This window comes from Anoplopoma fimbria, chromosome 12 (genome assembly GCF_027596085.1).
Source record: "Anoplopoma fimbria isolate UVic2021 breed Golden Eagle Sablefish chromosome 12, Afim_UVic_2022, whole genome shotgun sequence".
NCBI classification, from domain to species: Eukaryota; Metazoa; Chordata; class Actinopteri; order Perciformes; family Anoplopomatidae; genus Anoplopoma; species Anoplopoma fimbria.
The window spans coordinates 12,281,251-12,301,026 of NC_072460.1; the positions used below are offsets into that span (position 1 = coordinate 12,281,251).

Consider the following 19,776-nt stretch of genomic DNA (forward strand, 5'->3'; position numbering starts at 1 on the left):
AAGCTTAATCTGCAATGTAACAAGTAGGTAAAACTATCAAATAGATGTAGAGAGGCATAAGTAAAGTAGTATTATGACATAAAACACTCGGGTAAAACACTCACAAATGACTCAAAATTGCACTCAAGTAACGTAAACTGACTAAGTGTGACTTTTTACCTGAGTAAATGTACTTTCCACCTCTGCTGCCTTCAAGGGCTGGTGATAGTTCAGAAATGTCAAGTTTTGGTGGATGAATGTGAAAATCGGACCTGGTGGTTTAGGGTTAGCACACTGCACGTGTCTTAACGGTAACAATTAGACATAATTGCATTAAGTTATTTAATGGTACGGTATTATTTGTGAACAAGCTAGTTTCTCTTATACTTTTCCTTTTTCCTCTGCCAAGTTCACTTTCACTAAATTAGTTTATACCGAAATTAACATTTAGCTTAAACTCAGTTGTGTAACTCACAAATAAAGTAAGCTGACTGCCATTTAACTTAGTTATGGAGTTAGTTAACGCTCTTTTTTATTTGACTCTTACATTGTTTTAACAACAAACAAGCTTTTGTCCTGATCCCAGACGACTGAATCGACAGCCACATCACATTTTATTAAAATAAATAATATGGTACATATTTGTATATTATTTTTACTAATTTATTGCAGCGTACTTGTTACATATTTGTTTCTGTAACTTGTTTTATATGTTACATCATGTGCTGCTTTGGTGTTTGGTGAGCTACATAATATTTTTCCACACTGGTGGACAATACATTTATATTCTACTCTACTTCCAAGCAGCGGCAAAAAGCAATCACGTGGTAAAACAACTTTCGCGTCGTTACCATGGCGCTGTTTATGAAAATACGCTGCTCATTGGTCGAGGTTTTTGTCATAACCGAAATACGTGCAGTCATTGGTTGGCACGGCTTCCTATTGCGGCCAATGGTGAAGCGCGCTTTTTACAAACTGCTGCGAGTCCAGGAAGTTGACAGCCCACTGCGGAGTGAAAGGACGCAACAAGGGATCTTTAAATCCGCACAAAACGCCTGGAAAACCAAAACATTTGGAATTAATTGCATCAGAAATATTTTATTGGAAGCTCAGCAGGAAGTAACAGAGGCCCTTTTCTATTTTTCAAGTATGTAACATGTGTAATAAACGGCTCTAACTACGTGCGTTTGTAGTGTTTGCTAACTAGAAAGTGACTTAAAGCTGATGTACTTCTCTTATTGGCTGGTCAACACGTTGTTTTGCACCGAGCGCAGGCGTAGTTGTTCTAGTATGTATGTGATGTATTGGTCAGGCTTATAAAGGCGATTATTTAGCACCGAGTTTGTTTGTATTGTGCCATTGATGCTGATGCGTTTGGCTGCATGCAGCTCTAGCTTTCTTAATCGCTTGTTTCCTTGCTTCCCATCGTTGGTATCTTTGGAGAGGTTAAATTGTGAATTGTGCATGGTATATGTGTTTTGTTCATCTTTATACACTGTCTGCTATTAGCCTCTGGAGAGTTTCATGCTTGGTTGCTCACTTGTGTTTGCCATTGTCTGCTCCTCTAGTTGCTCTTCACACCTTGCCATCATTATGGACTCCTCACCAGTCCTTCGTCAGCAAAGTCAGAACAAAATCCGCCGTGACATGATGAGGTAAGCCAGTTTATGAAGTGCTAGAGACAATGTTTCACTGTATTTTATCCTGCCTTTAGGGCAAGGTAACAAATCCCACAGTACTTTTTGGGTACAGATTGTAGCAAATACGGAAAACCTGCATCAATATTCAAATCAACATTGTGCCTGCTTTAGTCTGCATTTTATTAGGCAAAGTCATTGTACTCCTGCTTGTGTTTAGACATTTATCATTTACAAAATATGTCTCTCTTTGTTTAAAAAGTAACAAGATAAATATGTTTATATTTCTCTAAGTAAGGCAGCAAACATGTGTATTTGTATTTGCAACACTGTAGTAAACAAAAAGAATTCCAACAATGTTTAAGTGTAGATTTATTTATTTATTAGCAATTGACTGGTTTTCTCCACACAGAACAAAAAATGAACATAACAAAGTTCCAGCGCATCCAAAGCCTTCGAAACTGCTCCCCACAACTCACCTTTCCAACCAGAATATTGAGAACCAGGATCCAGGAATCTCAGAAATGTGTAGGAAGGCACCTCAGCGACCAGGTGTTAGTAGGCTTCCAGTGCTCGCAAAGTCCCTTCGTCTCCAGACTCCCTCTGACTTCAGTCAATCTCACTGTAGGTGGGAGGAGAAACCTCTGGCTGTAAGTGCCTCTTTCCTGTCCTGCAGATTTAAATGTATTCTATTTAATGATATTAATCGTTCTTATTACTTTACATTTTTCTACAGGGGAAAACTAGGAAGAAAAAGCCATGCACTAGGCCTGTACCTTTCAACTTTTCTCAGCCCAAGATATCAAGAGTGGCCACTGAAAATCAACAACCCCTCACTGTTTCCCAATCAAGGACTGGCACTCATGTTGTCCAACCTGATTACAGTGTATGCAATGCTCGTCTAAAAACCCAGAACACTAATGTAAAGCCTACGAAACAGCCAGCTACGTTAAACCGCAATGTGGACTCAGCTAAAGGAACAGGGGCATCTAATGGAAAGGCTGAAGAAAATACATACGGGCAGATCTCAGGTCAACCGGGGCCTTCCGACACGTTTAAGACTTCAGCCATTTCAGCCAATCCTTCATCATCAAATCCTAATAATGCTATTCATCAGACCAGCGCTGCTTCTTCTGCACAGCCTGTCTTTAGTGCAGAGGCCTTTCTGGATAACATGAGTCTGCTTAGTCTCAAAGACTCTGCCAAAACATCCCATTCTACTCAGAACATGCAGCCGACCACAGAGGGCAGAGTTTCCAAATGTTCAACCGGTGAGTTAAATGTGTCCTTGCCTTGTCATTGCTTTTGGCTGGTACACTTACATTTGTATTTTGCACAATATTCTAGAACATATTTGCGTCTTATGTTTGCATCCATGTAGAGTCATTTGTCTATGTACGCAGTTGCCAGTGTGCATCTAGCTAAAACTGCAGTCCAATAGATCAGCCCTATTTTACCATTATGAAGGTTATAATGTTCATCTTTTTGTTGAAACCATTTTAAAGAGTTTTATTTTCAAGGATGAAGGTTGTGGTGCCGTATCATATTGCGTTATACTGCCAGATTTTTTTATTACATTGACCCTCCTCATTTATTATCAATAAGGTAGGCTAAATAAATGGAGCACAACAATACTTTTGCTCATAAGTTTTGATATAATTCTATTCAGCTTGCTTTTACCTACACTAATTGAATTTTTTTTTAATACTGCTACAACAAATGCATTTCTCCATGGAGATGAATGTATAGCACCTGCACAACAATGCAATTGTTGCTTATAATTAATTAGATAGCTAGAATCCTTGGGATTTTCATGATCAAAATCCTCTTTTTTTGTTTAGCCTTTGATCACTATATTGCTCACTTATTTTTCCATGGGAATTGCAGTAAACAGTGTTTCTAATATATTTCAGACAAAGGGGAGAACTTCCAGTCTGATCATGCAGCTTTGCTCAGTATCCTACGCAACGAAGGACTAAGGGCCACATGTTCTCCCCAGTCCAACTCCTACAACTATCTGGTGAGTTGGTTTAATAATTGTATTTACTTCCTTCTTTGGCCCTACTCTTTTACTTACTAGTTATTGTTGATGTTTTGAATGTTATTTCGTTAACCATTTTAATGTTATACATCTTTTAAATGTGTTAATGGTCTCATTTGATGATTCTCTTGTTTGCAGCCCCAGCGAGTGTCTGTCATGAAGGGTCGACAAAAAGCTGGACCCACTACAGGTATGACGGATATCACTGAAACATTAGAAATGTCATGTCTTCTTATTTCATGAAATTTTGTTCAATCAAACCAGTCACAGAATTGTAATTGCCCGTCAGCTAACCAGTGGACAAACGTGTACTTAAAGCACGTGCGTCAGGCCCTGTTATGTCGACAAAGCACTGAGAAACTTGTATAACAACACACACAGAGGGAGAGCTAATGAGTCTCTGCTCGGGACATTACTCCACTATATCTTTACATAGCATATAGTTGTTTGCTTCTATATGAATGCTCTGAATCCTGTATATTGCACCTTTTAAGTTAGTGATTTTTTTTTTGGTGTAAACACTTTTTTATAGGATATCAACAATTTAATACAAAGCAAGTTTAAAGAACCGAAAGTGATGTCTTGTGTCACCGAAACAGACAGAAGCAATCCAATTTTAGTTCTTGTGAAACGGAACGGTACTCAGTAATACTTTATGAACATTTACATAACAAACAATGCAATGTCAGTGAATCAGCCTATTCACTCATATTTGTACCCTTTGTGCTCATCTTACAGGATTAATAAAGTCGATGCAGTTCTCCCCGGACCCGGCTGCTCTGCAAAGTATCCTGCTGAACGAGGGGGTAAAGGGTGGAGGGCCTGTCGGTGCCACACCCCGAAACTCCACCTGTCCATCAGGCAGAGGCACTTCAATCTACACAGTATGTTTACATGAAATTTGTTTGACCTCAGCCTTTTTTTTTTTTTTTTAAATCTATAACATTGCTTTTGAAACACAAATACAGTTAAATTTAGTGTGTTGCTTCCTTTCTCAGGCTCAGAGAGTGCCTCTCAGAAAGAACCGTGCAGAGGCGACCGGAGGAGCAGTAGGTAAGATGCAGAACCGTTGTTTTTGTTATCTCATTAAACCTAATGCATCCTTATCTCTCTGTCATTTTACCCTGATGAGACCTAGCTTTTTCATCCTCAGCAATAGCAGTCAAAGACACTCCACTGAAGACATGGACTCCACAGAGGGTCCGCGACACCAGGCATCAGCCCCTGTCTGCTATGGTCAGTATGCATATATTGTATGTTCTTGCTGTGTCTAGTTAGGTAAGCTGTGTTTCTCCCAGTTACTCTCTTATCTCACCATGCGGCTGTTTTCAGAAATGGCCTCTGTCGTCACAACGGTCACCGTACGCCGGCACTCCTGGGCTGCGGAGCTGCAAAACGAACCTTCAGCCTCACCAGGAGGTGAGAGCAGGAAATCATGTAAATTATATAATGTGTCTTCAGAGCTTTAACACAAATCTGTTCGAAAGTCTCACACAAAACAAATCAAGAACACAATCTGTCTGAGCAGATTTAATTTCAGGCACAGTCAAAGCCAGTGTTGAAACAAATTACTGAAGGGTTTTTCAAAGAATTTGAAGGCAGCTACAACAACGACTTGATCACTTTTTGACTTTAAATTTAGATGAACTTAATGGATGTTTTAAAAGCAGCAAATCTTTTTTTGCATTAAGATATATATATATAATTATCTTAAATAAAAAAAATTTAAAGAGGGGTTTCTGTACATTTTTCTCAGTTGATAAAATGTGTGTTTCACTATTTAGATAATCTGCCTGTCAAAACATAATGCCTTCATAGAACTTTTTTTATATGTTTGATGTTGGTGTTGACATCGGAGGATGGATGACTGAGATATTGAATAGGTTTGCTGCAAATAGCCTTTTGTCTCAAAAACAACCCCATGTAACCAGGGATCTCCTCATGATTTTAGGTGCTGAAGATGTTTCAAAATGATTTAATTGTCAAAGTCAGTATTTGAAGAAACGGAAAGCAAATTTTCAAGCAGGTGGCGATGTTGTTATACCACTGTTGCAAAAGAGCCCTTTTAATATGGAATAACTGGAACAAGAGCATGAATTACATTATGCAGTAGCATTGATCCAGATCCTGTTAGTACTATTACCATCACATTATAGATCTTGTATACCAGAATGAAACATACATGTGCGCCGTATCGCAATTGATATGACTTTCTTTTTTCTAAGCAGGAGATTGTCCAGAGGTTGTTTGATGATCAAGAGGACGAGGGGATCACAAATGTGACAAAAGATCCTGAGACACGAGCAGAGCAGCTTCCAGTTCAAGTCACAACTGTAAGCAGCCATACAGAGATCCATTTTGAATTAACCTATTTGAAATATATAGTAAAATCACTGTATGCTGTTGGTGTCACTCCTCCAGACTAAACCACACTGTGAAGAAAAGGTAGAGGTGAGCAGGGTCAGTAGCAACAAGGTGGAGGAGGAACAGCAGAGGATTGTGGGTGGACAGCCGTTCTTCCAGGCACCACAACGAGAGTCCGTCATTTTTTTCTCAACGGGCAAAACGCTGTTGAGAGCTCCATGCTTTGAGAAGCAGGAAGGTCCAACCCGTCACGAGCAGCACGGCCCGGTGCTGCCAGTACATGAAGAGGTGTCGTCTGTGTCGGGGCCAACCTGTCAGATTAACGCTGTTAAGAGTCTGCGCAGAGGTGACACTGACATCTCATTATAATGAATATACTATATTAACTATATGACTTTTAGTGTTACACAAACAACGAACATTTTCCATGTGACTAAATATCTTCTTGAAGTGTGACTTCTTTACTATTACAGACCTTATTGTTCAGAAGATATGTGTTCCGAGTCCTGCCGTGGCGATGCTGCGTAAACTTTTTCCTCCTCTGGAGGAGCTTCGTATGGACGAGGAGGTGGCCTCCTACACCTCACTGTCTGTCACGGCTGCTCCAGGTTTTCTTCCCCCTCGGCCCCGCTGTGGAAACCCACTTGCCTCCATCTTGCACTCCGAAGACGCCTTTGTGAGTACAACACTTTAATGAACATCACTATAAAATACAATATGTAAACATGTCAGAGCTATCAAGAACCTTCATTTACATCTGTAGTCCTTAAGCAGGTAGCAAAAACAGGTACTTATTAAACTCTTCCTTTTATATGTATGATAAAACATGTGCATTGCTAAAGCCCGACAAGTTGAATCCAACACTGAACATAACACTTTAAAACACAAGAATACATATTCTCTGCACATGAACAAAGACACACAAGTGATTATAAATATTCATCATTGTTTTCTTTTCCAGACTTTTGTTCCGATTGGTTTCGATCCCTCGTCCGGCTGTTTTTCTCCACAAAGCTCTCCGCCGCAGGAGAGATGACTTTGCACTAATGAGTACAGTATTTGTGTTACTGTTAATATCTAGAGTGGATAAGTTCACTCTGGTATACTGATGAGACTCTTTTAATGGAACTGATTTTGTTTGTCCAACACTGTTGCTGCCAGCCTTTATAGGTCCAAAGAACGCTGCTAGTATAAAACCTTTTTTTAGAAACCTTTTTTTCTCATCGATGCTTTCTAAAACAATTAAAATATATATATTTCTGTTTGAATAATGCATCTTTTACACTGCAGGCACTCATGTAAACAATGTCGATGCACACTTATTAGAAACAATGTTTATTAAATGAATAAAAAACCAAATGTTGGAGAAAAAGAAACGTCTTAAAAGTTCAATGAAGACTCTGGACCTAATCAGTGTTATAGCTTTAGTTTATATCTAGATAAGGATGGCTCAGAGCATCACACCAGAATCCTTTTGTGTGGATTGAAAATGAAAATGACTGATGTTCACAATGTACAGTGTTTAAAATAAATAAATATATGTCACTGTCTGGCCAATGGATGATTTTTTAATTTGTATTAATTGTCAACCATTTTGATAATTAAGTAATCATTTATTTTAATTCATTAATGAAGCAAACACTTCAAATAAGTGTTGGTTCAAGCAGCTCAAATATCAGGATTTACTGATCTAGTCTTTTAGTCCTAATAAATTGGGGTTTGGACTGTTGAAACATGTAACTTGAGCTCTTGGAACATGTAATTGGCAATGATGAAGATAATGAAATCGTTAGTTGCTTTCCTAGTCAGGGTATATCGGCCTCTTTGATTTTAATCATTCCGTTTTTTACTCACTCTCTTGTTAGTCCTGTAATGGAAAATTATATTTGTGTATGTTGGAAGTATATAGTGTAAAGGTTTTGAATGAAATGTACTATGATGTGAAGATTTTACTCTAAAGGTCGAGAACCTTGTCTCTCTGTATGATAGTATTACACTGTGGGAAGGTGTTATCCCCCCCCCTCCCTGCTCCTTATGCCCCTTCACCTCTGTCATTCATACCCCCACCTTTTGGCCTTCTCCCTCTCGGTCCTTCCTCCCCACCTGAGACTCATACCCACCTTTTGGTCTTCTTCCTCTCCTTTGTTTCTTCTTTGATATTCATGCACCCCTTTTGTTCTTCATACCCCCCCTCCTTCACCCATTCATTGTCAGGAGATGCTAACTCAGAACTGAGCCTGGCCACCATATATGCAGGGGTTCTAATACTTCTGGCTCTTTCATGCAAAGAAATAAAATACCGCAAGGACATTTCATTTGTCATTTGATCATTATTTCAACGCTCATTGGGACTCATCTCGGGACATAGATAGTACTAGTACAAATTGGGTATTAGTATAGTAAATTGTATATGGAGAAACTTCCACCACAGTCTACACACTTTTTGCCTGATAATGTTACTCATTATTATTTTAGCTGAAGTCTTATGTAATGCTGTTGCCTACTACACAAACTCCTCAGCATTAATTTGTGGAAAAAAGATGATCTTTATTGCATGAAAAAGGATATGAAAGGTTGCGTTGTAATCCCCAGATTGCCTTGGTGCCACATGTAAAGTTCAAGCCTTTTTCTGGAAACTTGTTAGGTGCACATATCAGTGTTACGCAACACAGTATCCAGTTCTAGAGAGAGTTAGTATTGATACTACATTCAGTACAGCACGTGTGAAATTAACCCTTCTGCTGGACCCGGCCAATTTCACGTGTAGAAGTGACAAAATAAACCAAAAGGTTTTGAAATTCTTTTCATATTTTGTTGCTTTGTTGGTATTAATTGGAAATAATTCATCTGAAATAAATTCAAACAGTTTCCTGTCACATTAGGGCCATGTGCCATTGTGTTTGCCTGTCTGTAACTGTCTCCTGCAGGTGGTATATTTAGTAGAGTTATAAGTGAGTGGTGGAGGGAGTCAGTGGGAGGGGGCTCTGGGAACAGTAGGCTATAAAGCCTGTGACTCCACCGGTGCCGCTCTGAGGAGCAGAGAGTGCAGAGCAGCTCTGTTATTTCTCCTTTTCTTTCCCTTCGTCGTGTCCGGCTGACTGCCTCTGATCATCTGGAATCATGTCCAAGGATCACCATCCAACCACCGACCCCACAAAGATGGGGCTCGGCTGCTCCATCGCCGTGCTGACGTCAGGTGGAGACGCCCAAGGTAAGCAGAGTCTCTAGTGCTTCATCACAGCTTTATTTTTGAACTGTCAAAACACAAAATGAGCCAGTCTGACAGCATCTTCCCTGCTGATGTGTCTGAGAACATCACTGAATTCCAACCAGCTGTAAGAAGCCTCTAATTTTACGGGGGCCAATAAAGTATCATGTTAATGCTCTGCGTGACAGAGAACAGAAAGGGCAAGCAACATTTTTCCGACACTTCAGAGAGGCACAGTTGAAGGCCAGCTGTCAGAAGTTGTTGGATGTTTGGCCGTCAGGATAAGGAAGATTGCGTCTCGGATTCACAACACCAGCACCAGTGTTTGATGTATATCCAGCAAAGCTTAAAATGTCCTTACAAGTAACAGACAATGCACAAAATACATTGTGTGGCAGATTAAGAGTTTAAACTTCATAAATCAAGTTTGAGCTGAGCTCCATCAATTCTAGTTATAGTTCACTGGACGATGTCTTATATTCATCTCATAATCCTGTGTTGTCTATCTCACCAAACCTGACTCCAACCATTTGTCATATCGACCCAAGCGTTCCCTTATTTCACTTCTTTGGGGCTAATTTTAGTGGCGTTGACCTTTTTCTGGTATGGAGGATAGAAACGCCCCCCATCCACAGCTGCTGTCTGCTGAAACAAGAGCTGCAACACGCCAGGTTTCCACAACACAGGCTCACACTGTGGCATTTAGTGTACTGGACATCCAGGGGCGAGATGGTACACAAGACATACAGTCCCATAAATTCAGCTTATGTCCTTTACATAAGGCTATTTCTGACTCATCTGTAGCCCGGTCACTTAAAGGTTAAGCTACAAGAAATCTTAAGCTGATATTTGAGTGTTAAACAGAGTCTGACATTGTCCTTTAATGTGACCTTGGCCAATGCATTTGTTAATTTGTGTGTCTCAGGTATGAACGCTGCTGTGAGAGCCACAGTCAGAGTTGGTCTCTACACAGGAGCCAAAGTCTACTTTGTTCATGAGGTACGAACTGCATAAAGGCTACAGAACATTCAGTGGTGACACCACAGGATGAAACATTGTTTCTCATGCATACATTTTGAGATTTTGGACTTTTTTGCTTCCACAACATGTCCTCTTTCAGACAAAATACACATTTAGGTGTTAGATTTAGATAATGCATTATTAACATATTTAAACATAGAATGTCAGAAAACCTATTCACCTGTAGTGTTATACAAATGTATGGAATTTTACATTTCATATTTTTACAGGCTGTATTCTGAGCCAGAAATCTCCACTTTAGTAGCACTTACATTCAACTAACTTTCCAGTTTTATCTCTATCTATATTCTCAAGGTTTGTTCATATATCATTAATCGCCTTATATGTGCAACATTTAATACCTGAAAACACGGCAGATTTTTTTTTTATAGCTGTTGACATTATTTTCTGATTTATGGAGTGATACAAAGAGATATCCAAAATCCCCTAAATAATAACCTTTGACTCTAATATATCAACAAAATGGAACATATGCATATTAGCACATATATTAGCACATATTTGGTGAGATAATGCCTCATTTGGACATTTAAACATAGCATTTCAGAAAATGTGTAATACAGAAAATATTTGTCTTAATGTAAGTTATCAACTGGGGACCTTTCACGGTGGTATATTTTTTATCCTATTCACCTGGTTTGTCTCCCTTTAAGAAATAAAAAAGTTTTGTAGGAGTGCACAGTTTACCGGTACATCAGGCATAATAACTGTATCTTTATTCAACCACAGTGTGTGTTAACGTGTGCTGCAGGGCTACCAGGGTCTGGTGGATGGAGGAGACAACATTCGCCTCGCCACATGGGAGAGTGTGTCCATGATGCTTCAGCTGGTGAGTGAAAACACCAAGTAGTGTGTGTAGTGTTTTAAAGGCACAGCTCATCTACACAGAACACAAACTCTCCCTGTCTATGTTGTTATAATAAAACAGGACAAATCGGAAACAAAGAGACAGAGATTCATTAAGTTTGATTCAGTTTCAGATTAAAAAATATAGGCAAGACCTTTAGTGAGTTGATTTAAGTTACAAAATGATTATAAAAGTTTCCCAGACTGTCACATTATAGCTTCGGTTGAGTTTGTTCATGTGTTGAGGAATCAGCCCTGTAACTGAAGGATGATGGAGATGCATAATACCGTGAAGCCCTTGAATCACATTTCTTTTAATCGTCTGTGTTGTATAAATAAAGAGGCCTGGCAAGTGTGGAGGGAATGACATGCTAAGATTCCTGAAGTGTATGAAAGTGAGCAATTGAGTGAGAACGGGCCATGGTCAATTTCAAGGATATCACTTCTAAAGTGTCTACACTATTTACCCAAAGCGTGATGCAACCTCACTTTACTGCATCTTAATGAGTCTAATTCCACAGTGTTATCAAGCCATCAGCTCATGTTTATTTAAGGGGTAATATTCCGTGACTGTTGTGGAAAATATTGTGTCAGCAATCACTGCATTATTACATTCTTCTTCCTTCAAAGCCAAAAAACGTTTGTGTGTCAGTCAGTACCTTCTCCTCTTCACTTGTCAGGGAGGTACTGTGATCGGCAGCGCCCGCTGCAAGGACTTCCGCGCCAGAGAGGGTCGTATGAAGGCAGCCTGCAACCTGGTGAAGCTGGGCATCACCAACCTGTGTGTGATCGGAGGTGATGGCAGTCTGACTGGAGCCGACGCGTTCAGGACTGAGTGGAGCGGGCTGCTGAGTGACCTCATCCAAGCTGGTAAAGAGACAAACGTAGTGTGGCTGTGAGAATAATAACGAGTCTTCAGCCTCATCTCCTCAGCTGTGCAACAATATCAGCCTTTACTCTCCTAAAAAAACATAAAAATATGGGATGAATTATATCATAGATATCCTCTGCCTTCAGAACTTTGGTTCAGACTCAGTATCTCAACTGTGGGATCCATTAAGATAAATGATGATTAATCCTGACTTTGATGATCCACTGAACTTTCCTGTAGTGCCACAATGTGGTTGAGGTTTTTTGGCTTTTAGTGAAATACCCTCACGACTATTGGATGGGTTGACATACATATTTGAACAGACATTCCTCTCAGGAATGTGACTAATCTTCTGACTTCTCATGAAGTGCCATCATTGCTCCAGTATTTTGGTTTAAAAACAAATATCTGCAAAACGAAAGAAAATCCCTTCAGCCTCAGCTTTAATTTGTGTTTTGTGCTGTTGCAAATGCTCATGGAAAACATTAGATTGCTAGATATTGTGAGCATGTTAGCTTGCGGAAATGAGGGTTTAGCAATTACAGCCTCACAACCAGTGGCATGGCTGTTTATGTTGCATAAATGTACATTGTTGCTTTACAACGCTGAATCAGTCTATTTTATTAAAAAAAATTGGAGCAGGGGCATATTTTTTTGGAAGGTATTTAAACAAATCTATAAACCATGCACACATAGATACAATTATTTTTCCAGAAAATCCAAAATCTGATATTTCTTCTTTGACAGCAAGGTTAATAAGACACACTTCAGTAAAAATGCAGTTCATTTAAAAAAGGCGATAGTACCTGTGAGTTAAGGAAGAAATACTTTTTACAGGCATTATATGTTTTTTTTCTTTAGCGTTACTCAGTTTTTTTTTTGTATTCATGCAGGTAAAATAACAGATGCAGAAGCCAAGACATCTTCCCACCTGAACATCGTGGGCATGGTGGGCTCCATCGACAACGACTTCTGTGGCACCGACATGACCATTGGCACTGACTCCGCCCTTCACCGCATCATCGAGGTGGTGGACGCCATCACCACAACCGCACAGAGGTCAGACATCACGGTGACCCTCCCTCCATGCAAAGTGATTCAATTTGATATTCAACAAGGATAATATTAGATCATTGCAGCAGTAAAGAACAGTACACATGAAGTATGCAGGAAAGAATACAGTGCTGCATAGGTCAAGTAAATGAATGCTAGTGTGAATATGTATTGTTTTACTAATTGAGTTTTACTTTAAGTGTATACAAACTATTATTTACAATTCCTCTGCTCATATGTACAAAATGCATCTCATCCACAGCCACCAGAGGACCTTCATCCTGGAAGTGATGGGCAGACACTGTGGGTCAGTACCTTGTGTGGTTGGTTCATTAATATGTGTGTGGGTGTGTTTTGTGCATGACAGGGACACATCTATGTGTGTATGTAGTGAACATTGGTCCATAAATAGATTATATTTTTATCTGTTTGAATATATTTTTTTCTCTCGATCTACTTAAGCATGTTCACCTACTGATATCACAATAAAAATACAATATTTGTCACTTTGTTTGCTTTTAATCATATTATAATATACACATTCATCAATACACGCCAAATAATGCATGTTCAATAATTAATATTCATATTAATTTTAAAACTAGAAAACAGTGAGTCTTTCATTTTTATCTCAATATGTATAAAAAAAATATATTGTTGTTAAGTGGGGATAAAAAATATTGCACAAAGTAAAACCATCACAGATATTTTAACAATTGCTCCTTTGGTGGTTCAAGATTCTGACATAACTGCAATATCCCCGTTCTAAGTTTTAAAATGTTTGTTGCATCCCTTCTCTCTCCCTTTCCCCTCATTTACTGTCACATCTCTACTGTCCACTATCAAATTAAAGGCAAAACATTTTTTGTTGTTGTTTCAAAAGGGTATACATCATAGGATATACACTTAAGGATGAAAGATGCTCTCAAAATAATGTATACTTATGCCTGAATTATGTACAGACATTGCTGGTACATGAATTAATCATGTTTGTGTTTGTGTGTGTATGTTTGTGTGTGTGTATCTGCATCCGGCTGCAGGTACCTGGCCCTGGTGACGGCTCTGTCCTGCGGTGCAGACTGGGTGTTCATTCCAGAGATGCCACCAGATGATGATTGGGAGAACCACCTGTGTAGGAGGCTGGCAGACGTATGTGTGTCTTTATTTGCAGATGATGATGCCTGCTTTAAACACTACAAAAATGTTATTCAGAATGTACAAGTACATTTTTATCTTTGTTTTTTCTAGCAAAGGGCCAGAGGTTCTCGTCTGAATGTTATCATCGTGGCCGAGGGTGCGATGGACAGAGATGGCAAGCCGATTTCATCTGAACAGATCAAGAAGGCAAGGCCTTATTTCCAGTGTCAGTGTGTTTAAGTATTAATCCAAGTTGCTCAGACAACAGGCCATACTAACAAGTGAAATTAATTTCCCCCAGCTGGTGACTGACAGGCTCGGCTTTGATACCCGCACCACTGTTCTTGGACACGTGCAGCGAGGAGGAACACCATCGGCCTTCGACAGAATCCTGGTAAGTGTCTCATTAAAACACCACATATAAAGAACAGTGTACACACACACACCTGATGATCTAACTCTGTGTGTGTATGTGTCGTCCAGGGCAGCAGGATGGGTGTGGAGGCGGTGATGGCGCTGCTCGAGGCCACCCCAGACACTCCTGCCTGTGTCGTCAGCCTGTCGGGGAACCAGGCAGTCAGACTGCCGCTCATGGAGTGTGTGCAAGTGGTACGTGAAATATTTAGTTACTGTGTTTTTCTTAAGGTGTTTTTCTACTTGTTCTGGAGGATGTGCACCTCACAGGATTTCTTACTGACTCTCTGTCGCTCCCTTTGCTACAGACCAAAGATGTGACTGCTGCCATGGCTGAGGGCAGATTTGAGGATGCCATCAAGCTCAGAGGAAAGTAAGTATTTTCCTCTTACATTTAGAGGATTGCAATCATAATAAACAATTCAACTGATCCATCATTCATAATTCAAAATTCATAATCTGTAGAAAGAAATAGGAAACTGAATTATTACCTGGCAAATTTCATGCATCATAAAAAATTATATTCAATTTATTTATGATATATATTTGTTTATTTGGTTGATGTGATTGATTGATTGATTGATTGATTATAATCAGATACTGTAAAAAAAAAACTATGATCATTTTGGTGGCGCACTGCGGGCTTCATACAAGCAGTATCAATGCCTTGAACAGAAAGAATACAAGTATAAAACAAAATACAGAAAACACATAAAAACAAGCAAAAAGTATAATGATTAAAAAACATCAATGTTTTAATGGATAGCGATCGATACCACTATTCAAATATTAAAATAGAGAAGAGTGTAATGCTCTGAGTCAACACACAACCTTCTTTATGTCATGCAGGAGTTTTGAAAACAACTGGAAAACATACAAGCAGCTCGCTCACATCAACCCCCCAGATGCTAAGGTAAGGACCGTCCATTTTCTAAGCCAGCCTCTTACCACCGTTGATAAAGATTATTGTTAATAAAAAATAATTGACTATTTGAATGTTCAAACCAACATATTTTTTTCATCTCTCTCTCTCTCTCTTACTGATCAGAGCAACATCAACGTGGCCATCATGAACATCGGTGCTCCCTGCGCTGGTATGAACGCTGCCGTCCGTTCAGCAGTCAGGATGGGCATCATCCAGGGCCACACCATGTTGGCTGTCCATGACGGCTTTGACGGGCTAGCTCACGGACAGGTCAGGGTTCATTTGCCTCTTCGCTCAAGACCTCCTGGTGTTTTTTTGGGGGTGAAATTTGTACACAGAGTTAAATGCAACAAATGCTACTCTACTCATAGTGTCAAAACATAGTTTATCAGATAGAAACGAAATAATCAAACATACAAGACTGTCATACGTTGATTTTAAGCCTTTAATGAGCACAAACAGACCTCTGTACTCTGGTCAGGTTAAACTATTAACACAGTATGTTCTCTATTCTGGTCTTCTCAACTTTTTTTTTTTTTCTCAATACAAAAACAATGAATTTCTCTATATATACACTGGAAATAAAAACGTACACTGTTATATGTCTGCGCCCAAATAGTCCTATTTTTATTTACATTTTTATATTTGTTATATAAAGTACAGTACTCAGTATTTTTTTCTCACTGCAGATTGAACCCATCACCTGGACTTCAGTGACTGGCTGGACTGGAAAAGGAGGCTCAATGTTGGGCACAAAGAGGTAAAACATAAGCTGTTACTCTTTTCTTAAGTGGTACAGTTTTTGATATTACAGATGCTCTTAATACTACGATTGGTTAAATGCAGAAGCTAAACTTGAATGTATTCTGTGCTATGTACAATGTGTGACAATAAAAGTTGACTTACCATTTACAGTTTACAATAACTCCACAACACTTTCACTGTGTGATTCGTCTCTGTTTCCCAAAGAACTCTGCCTGGTAAAATATTGGAGGAAATCAGCCAGAATATTGCCAAATTCAACATCCACGCTTTGGTGATCATCGGTGGATTTGAGGTAAAAAGATGTGACAGCAATTATTCTCTTTTAAAACCAGAAATGATGTTAGTGTTGTTAGATTAACAACAAAAAGCATTGCAACAAATTATTCTTTATCTTCTCTAGGCCTATTTGGGCGGCCTGGAGCTGGTTCAGGCCAGAGAGAAATACGAGGAGATGTGCATTCCCATGGTGGTTATCCCCGCCACCGTCTCCAACAACGTCCCCGGCTCTGACTTCAGCATTGGCGCCGACACCGCCCTCAACACCATCACCGCTGTCAGTGCCTCAACAGCAGATATGCACACATATATACAAAACCCCAGCTAAATTAATTCCTCCTATGTTTTTTTTTCTGCAGACTTGCGACAGAATCAAGCAGTCTGCAGCAGGGACCAAGCGCCGCGTGTTCATCGTTGAGACGATGGGCGGATACTGCGGCTACTTGGCCACCATGGCTGGTCTGGCTGCTGGGGCTGATGCTGCCTACATCTACGAGGAGAAATTCAGCATTAAAGACCTGGAGGTGAGTTGATGTTAGGACCTGTACATCCAGTTTATAGTCACAAGACACAAGACAAGGCTTTAAACAGAGATGTGTTCTGGTTGTGATCTGTGGAGTGTAGTTGAACGTAGAGCATCTCCTGGAGAAGATGAAGACAACAGTGAAGAGAGGTTTGATTCTCAGGTAGGTTTTCAGTCAGGTTTGTACAAAATGTGCAGCAGGGATGAATTGTGTTACTTGTAGTCTGGATGAATGCTTACTTCTGGGTTAGCAATGTATGCATTTAAAACACACACACATTTTGGCTCCAGTTTACTCACTCTGGACGTAGTTAACAGGTAACAGAATGGCTAACATTTGCTTTATAACCTTTTAATCATGAATTCAAAAAGATACTTTCACGTTCCCTTTTTGACCAAATGATACACATAATCAAACCCAACTCAGGTGTGCTCTTCTCTAAAATGATTTACAAACATTCTGTACGTTCAAGACACAACTCCTCATGAATTATTTTATATTCTGGAAACAATCAGCTATTAGTCCACATCGTTTGAGATAACAGTACAACAATCTGTCACTTTTCATTCTACAATAGGAATGAGAACTCAAATGCCAACTACACCACTGACTTCATCTTCAACCTGTACTCAGAGGAGGGCAAAGGCATCTTCGACTGCCGTAAGAATGTCCTCGGACACATGCAGCAGGTTTGTTCAATACAGCGAAGCGTCCGATCTACTTGTAAAAGACTCTGGCCTTGTTTTTGCAAAATTACAATGTGGTTGATGACACACCTGTCTGTCCTTTATTCACAGGGGGGGCACTCCAACACCCTTTGACAGAAACTTTGGCACAAAGATGGGTGCCAAGAGTGTTCTGTGGCTCACTGAGAAACTCAGGGACTGTTACAGGCACGGTATGTGGGCCTAAGATCAAATGTTTCTGTTGAACTATGAAGTAGTTAAAATTTGAAGTAAAATGCCACTTACACATTAATGCAATCAATAATTGAAATAATCAGTTGTATAACACTCACAGGGTCATTTTACTTTTGATATTGGCTTATATTATTTTATGTAACCCTGTTTTAATCAGATAAGACCCATTGACGTTGGGATCTCATTTTCAATGAAGACCTGAGTAAATGTAAAGATCAATAAAATATATAATAACATACATCAGAATATAACAACATGATAACATAAAAGCAGTCTTTTGCTTGTAGTGGAGTATATTCTAATGTAGTATTGCTACTTTTACTTCAGTAAAGGATCTGAATACCTCCTCCACCATTAACAGGAGTTAAATGAACAGTTCCACTTCCTGCGTCCTTTAGGTCGTATCTTCGCCAACACGCCAGACTCTGCCTGTGTGCTGGGCATGAGGAAGAGGTCGCTCACCTTCCAGCCTCTTTCTGACCTGAAGGCAGACACAGATCTTGAGTAAGATACATGTTTTAAATATAACTTACTGTACTGCTAGTAACATGTTTAATGTCTTTTTATATGATAATGAACCCTCTGTCTGCTGCAGGCACCGCATCCCTAAGACACAGTGGTGGCTGAAGATTAGGCCCATTATGAAGATCCTGGCCAAGTACGACATCAAACTAGACACATCCGAACACACCGACATGGAGCATGTGATTCAGAAGAGGAGTCCTCTCGGAAAATAGACTCTGCTCCCAAGAACAGAGCGAGGCAATTTCTATGTTCCATCACACTGTATTTTCATGTCCCACTACCTGTCCACATGCCTCGTTAAAAGAGCAGCTGTCTTATCCTTTCTCATCACTGAAGACCAGTTAAAAGGCTCAATCTGCAGTGATGTTCTGTAGCTCTCCCAACTCTCAAAACCATCAATGAATCAGGTACCAGATATCGAGGAACCAATTAAAGATATATTTACAAAAATGTAATTGTGTGTCCTTTAAGTTAATTGGAGCAGAATGGGAATTGTTCTGAGAAATAGAGAAATATGAATCATATAAATTTGCAAACAATATTCTAGTACAGGTACAGTAAAAATATGACAGACTACTCTTAAATAATGTTTTTGAACATGCTTCAGTGTTGAGGACACATACATATGTGTGTGTCAAACAACCAGACAAAATTCAGTAAGAACAAATTTTTTGCTGCGAAAGCTGAAAACATTCACAGAATATTGACTGAAAAATCCATCTTTTGCATCCACTTACTCATAATCATTGAAGCGAATATGAGTTGTGTAGTAGTCTGCATGAATGCTAACTTCTGGGTAAACAGTGTGTGCATTTAAATCGGTTTACACACACATGTTTTGGCTCCGGTTTAGTTACTCTGGATCTAGCAGATTCTAGTTAACAAGCAACAGAATGGCTGGATTTGATTTATTACCTTTTGTTCGTGAATTCAAAATGTGAGTGCTTTTACGTTCCCATTTGACCGTAATGTAAACATAGATGAACCCCTCTCAGGGTTTAATTTCTAAAAGGATTTTCAGTCATCCAGATCAGATCATATCTGGAAATATTAGGACAAAGGCAACAGATTCACAGCAAGTCCAGTTGCTATACATCAAACAGCCCGCGCTGGCTGTGGTTAAACCTGATTAGTCTAGTCACTCAATCATAATATTCACCATTTACAAACATGTTTTCTTTATTATTATTATTTGGAGCCATTTAATTTACTACACCGAGGATCCAATTAAATATATTTAATTATCAGTG

At 39.4% G+C, this 19,776-nt stretch overlaps 2 protein-coding genes across 6 annotated transcripts; both read left to right on the top strand.

Moving 5' to 3' along the window:
* Positions 1 to 980: 980 nt before the first annotated feature.
* On the top strand, positions 981 to 7,570 carry troap (trophinin associated protein). Of its 5 annotated transcripts, none has more exons than XM_054609690.1 (14): positions 981 to 1,126; positions 1,548 to 1,634; positions 2,029 to 2,266; positions 2,353 to 2,887; positions 3,530 to 3,636; positions 3,796 to 3,847; positions 4,396 to 4,541; positions 4,656 to 4,710; positions 4,796 to 4,893; positions 4,990 to 5,094; positions 5,886 to 5,990; positions 6,079 to 6,367; positions 6,495 to 6,697; positions 6,983 to 7,570. In XM_054609690.1, exons 2-14 carry the CDS (start codon positions 1,573 to 1,575, stop codon positions 7,055 to 7,057), a joined length of 2,070 nt encoding a protein of 689 aa, XP_054465665.1. In that variant the 5' UTR covers positions 981 to 1,126; positions 1,548 to 1,572; the 3' UTR covers positions 7,058 to 7,570. The 5 variants fall into 5 exon arrangements, with proteins under 5 accessions (XP_054465665.1, XP_054465668.1, XP_054465669.1 ...); XM_054609693.1 differs by having other exon boundaries at positions 4,990 to 5,076; positions 5,883 to 5,990; XM_054609694.1 differs by having other exon boundaries at positions 4,990 to 5,076.
* A 2,584-nt stretch (positions 7,571 to 10,154) lies between these two features.
* pfkma (phosphofructokinase, muscle a) lies at positions 10,155 to 18,738 on the top strand. The gene is made up of 21 exons (XM_054608607.1): positions 10,155 to 10,228; positions 11,022 to 11,099; positions 11,797 to 11,986; positions 12,881 to 13,046; positions 13,303 to 13,347; positions 14,081 to 14,189; positions 14,289 to 14,384; positions 14,479 to 14,571; positions 14,661 to 14,786; positions 14,900 to 14,964; positions 15,441 to 15,504; positions 15,640 to 15,786; positions 16,206 to 16,276; positions 16,486 to 16,573; positions 16,682 to 16,834; positions 16,917 to 17,081; positions 17,182 to 17,243; positions 17,659 to 17,769; positions 17,879 to 17,979; positions 18,400 to 18,505; positions 18,597 to 18,738. Exons 1-21 carry the CDS (start codon positions 10,157 to 10,159, stop codon positions 18,736 to 18,738), a joined length of 2,250 nt encoding a protein of 749 aa, XP_054464582.1. The 5' UTR covers positions 10,155 to 10,156.
* Positions 18,739 to 19,776: the final 1,038 nt, after the last annotated feature.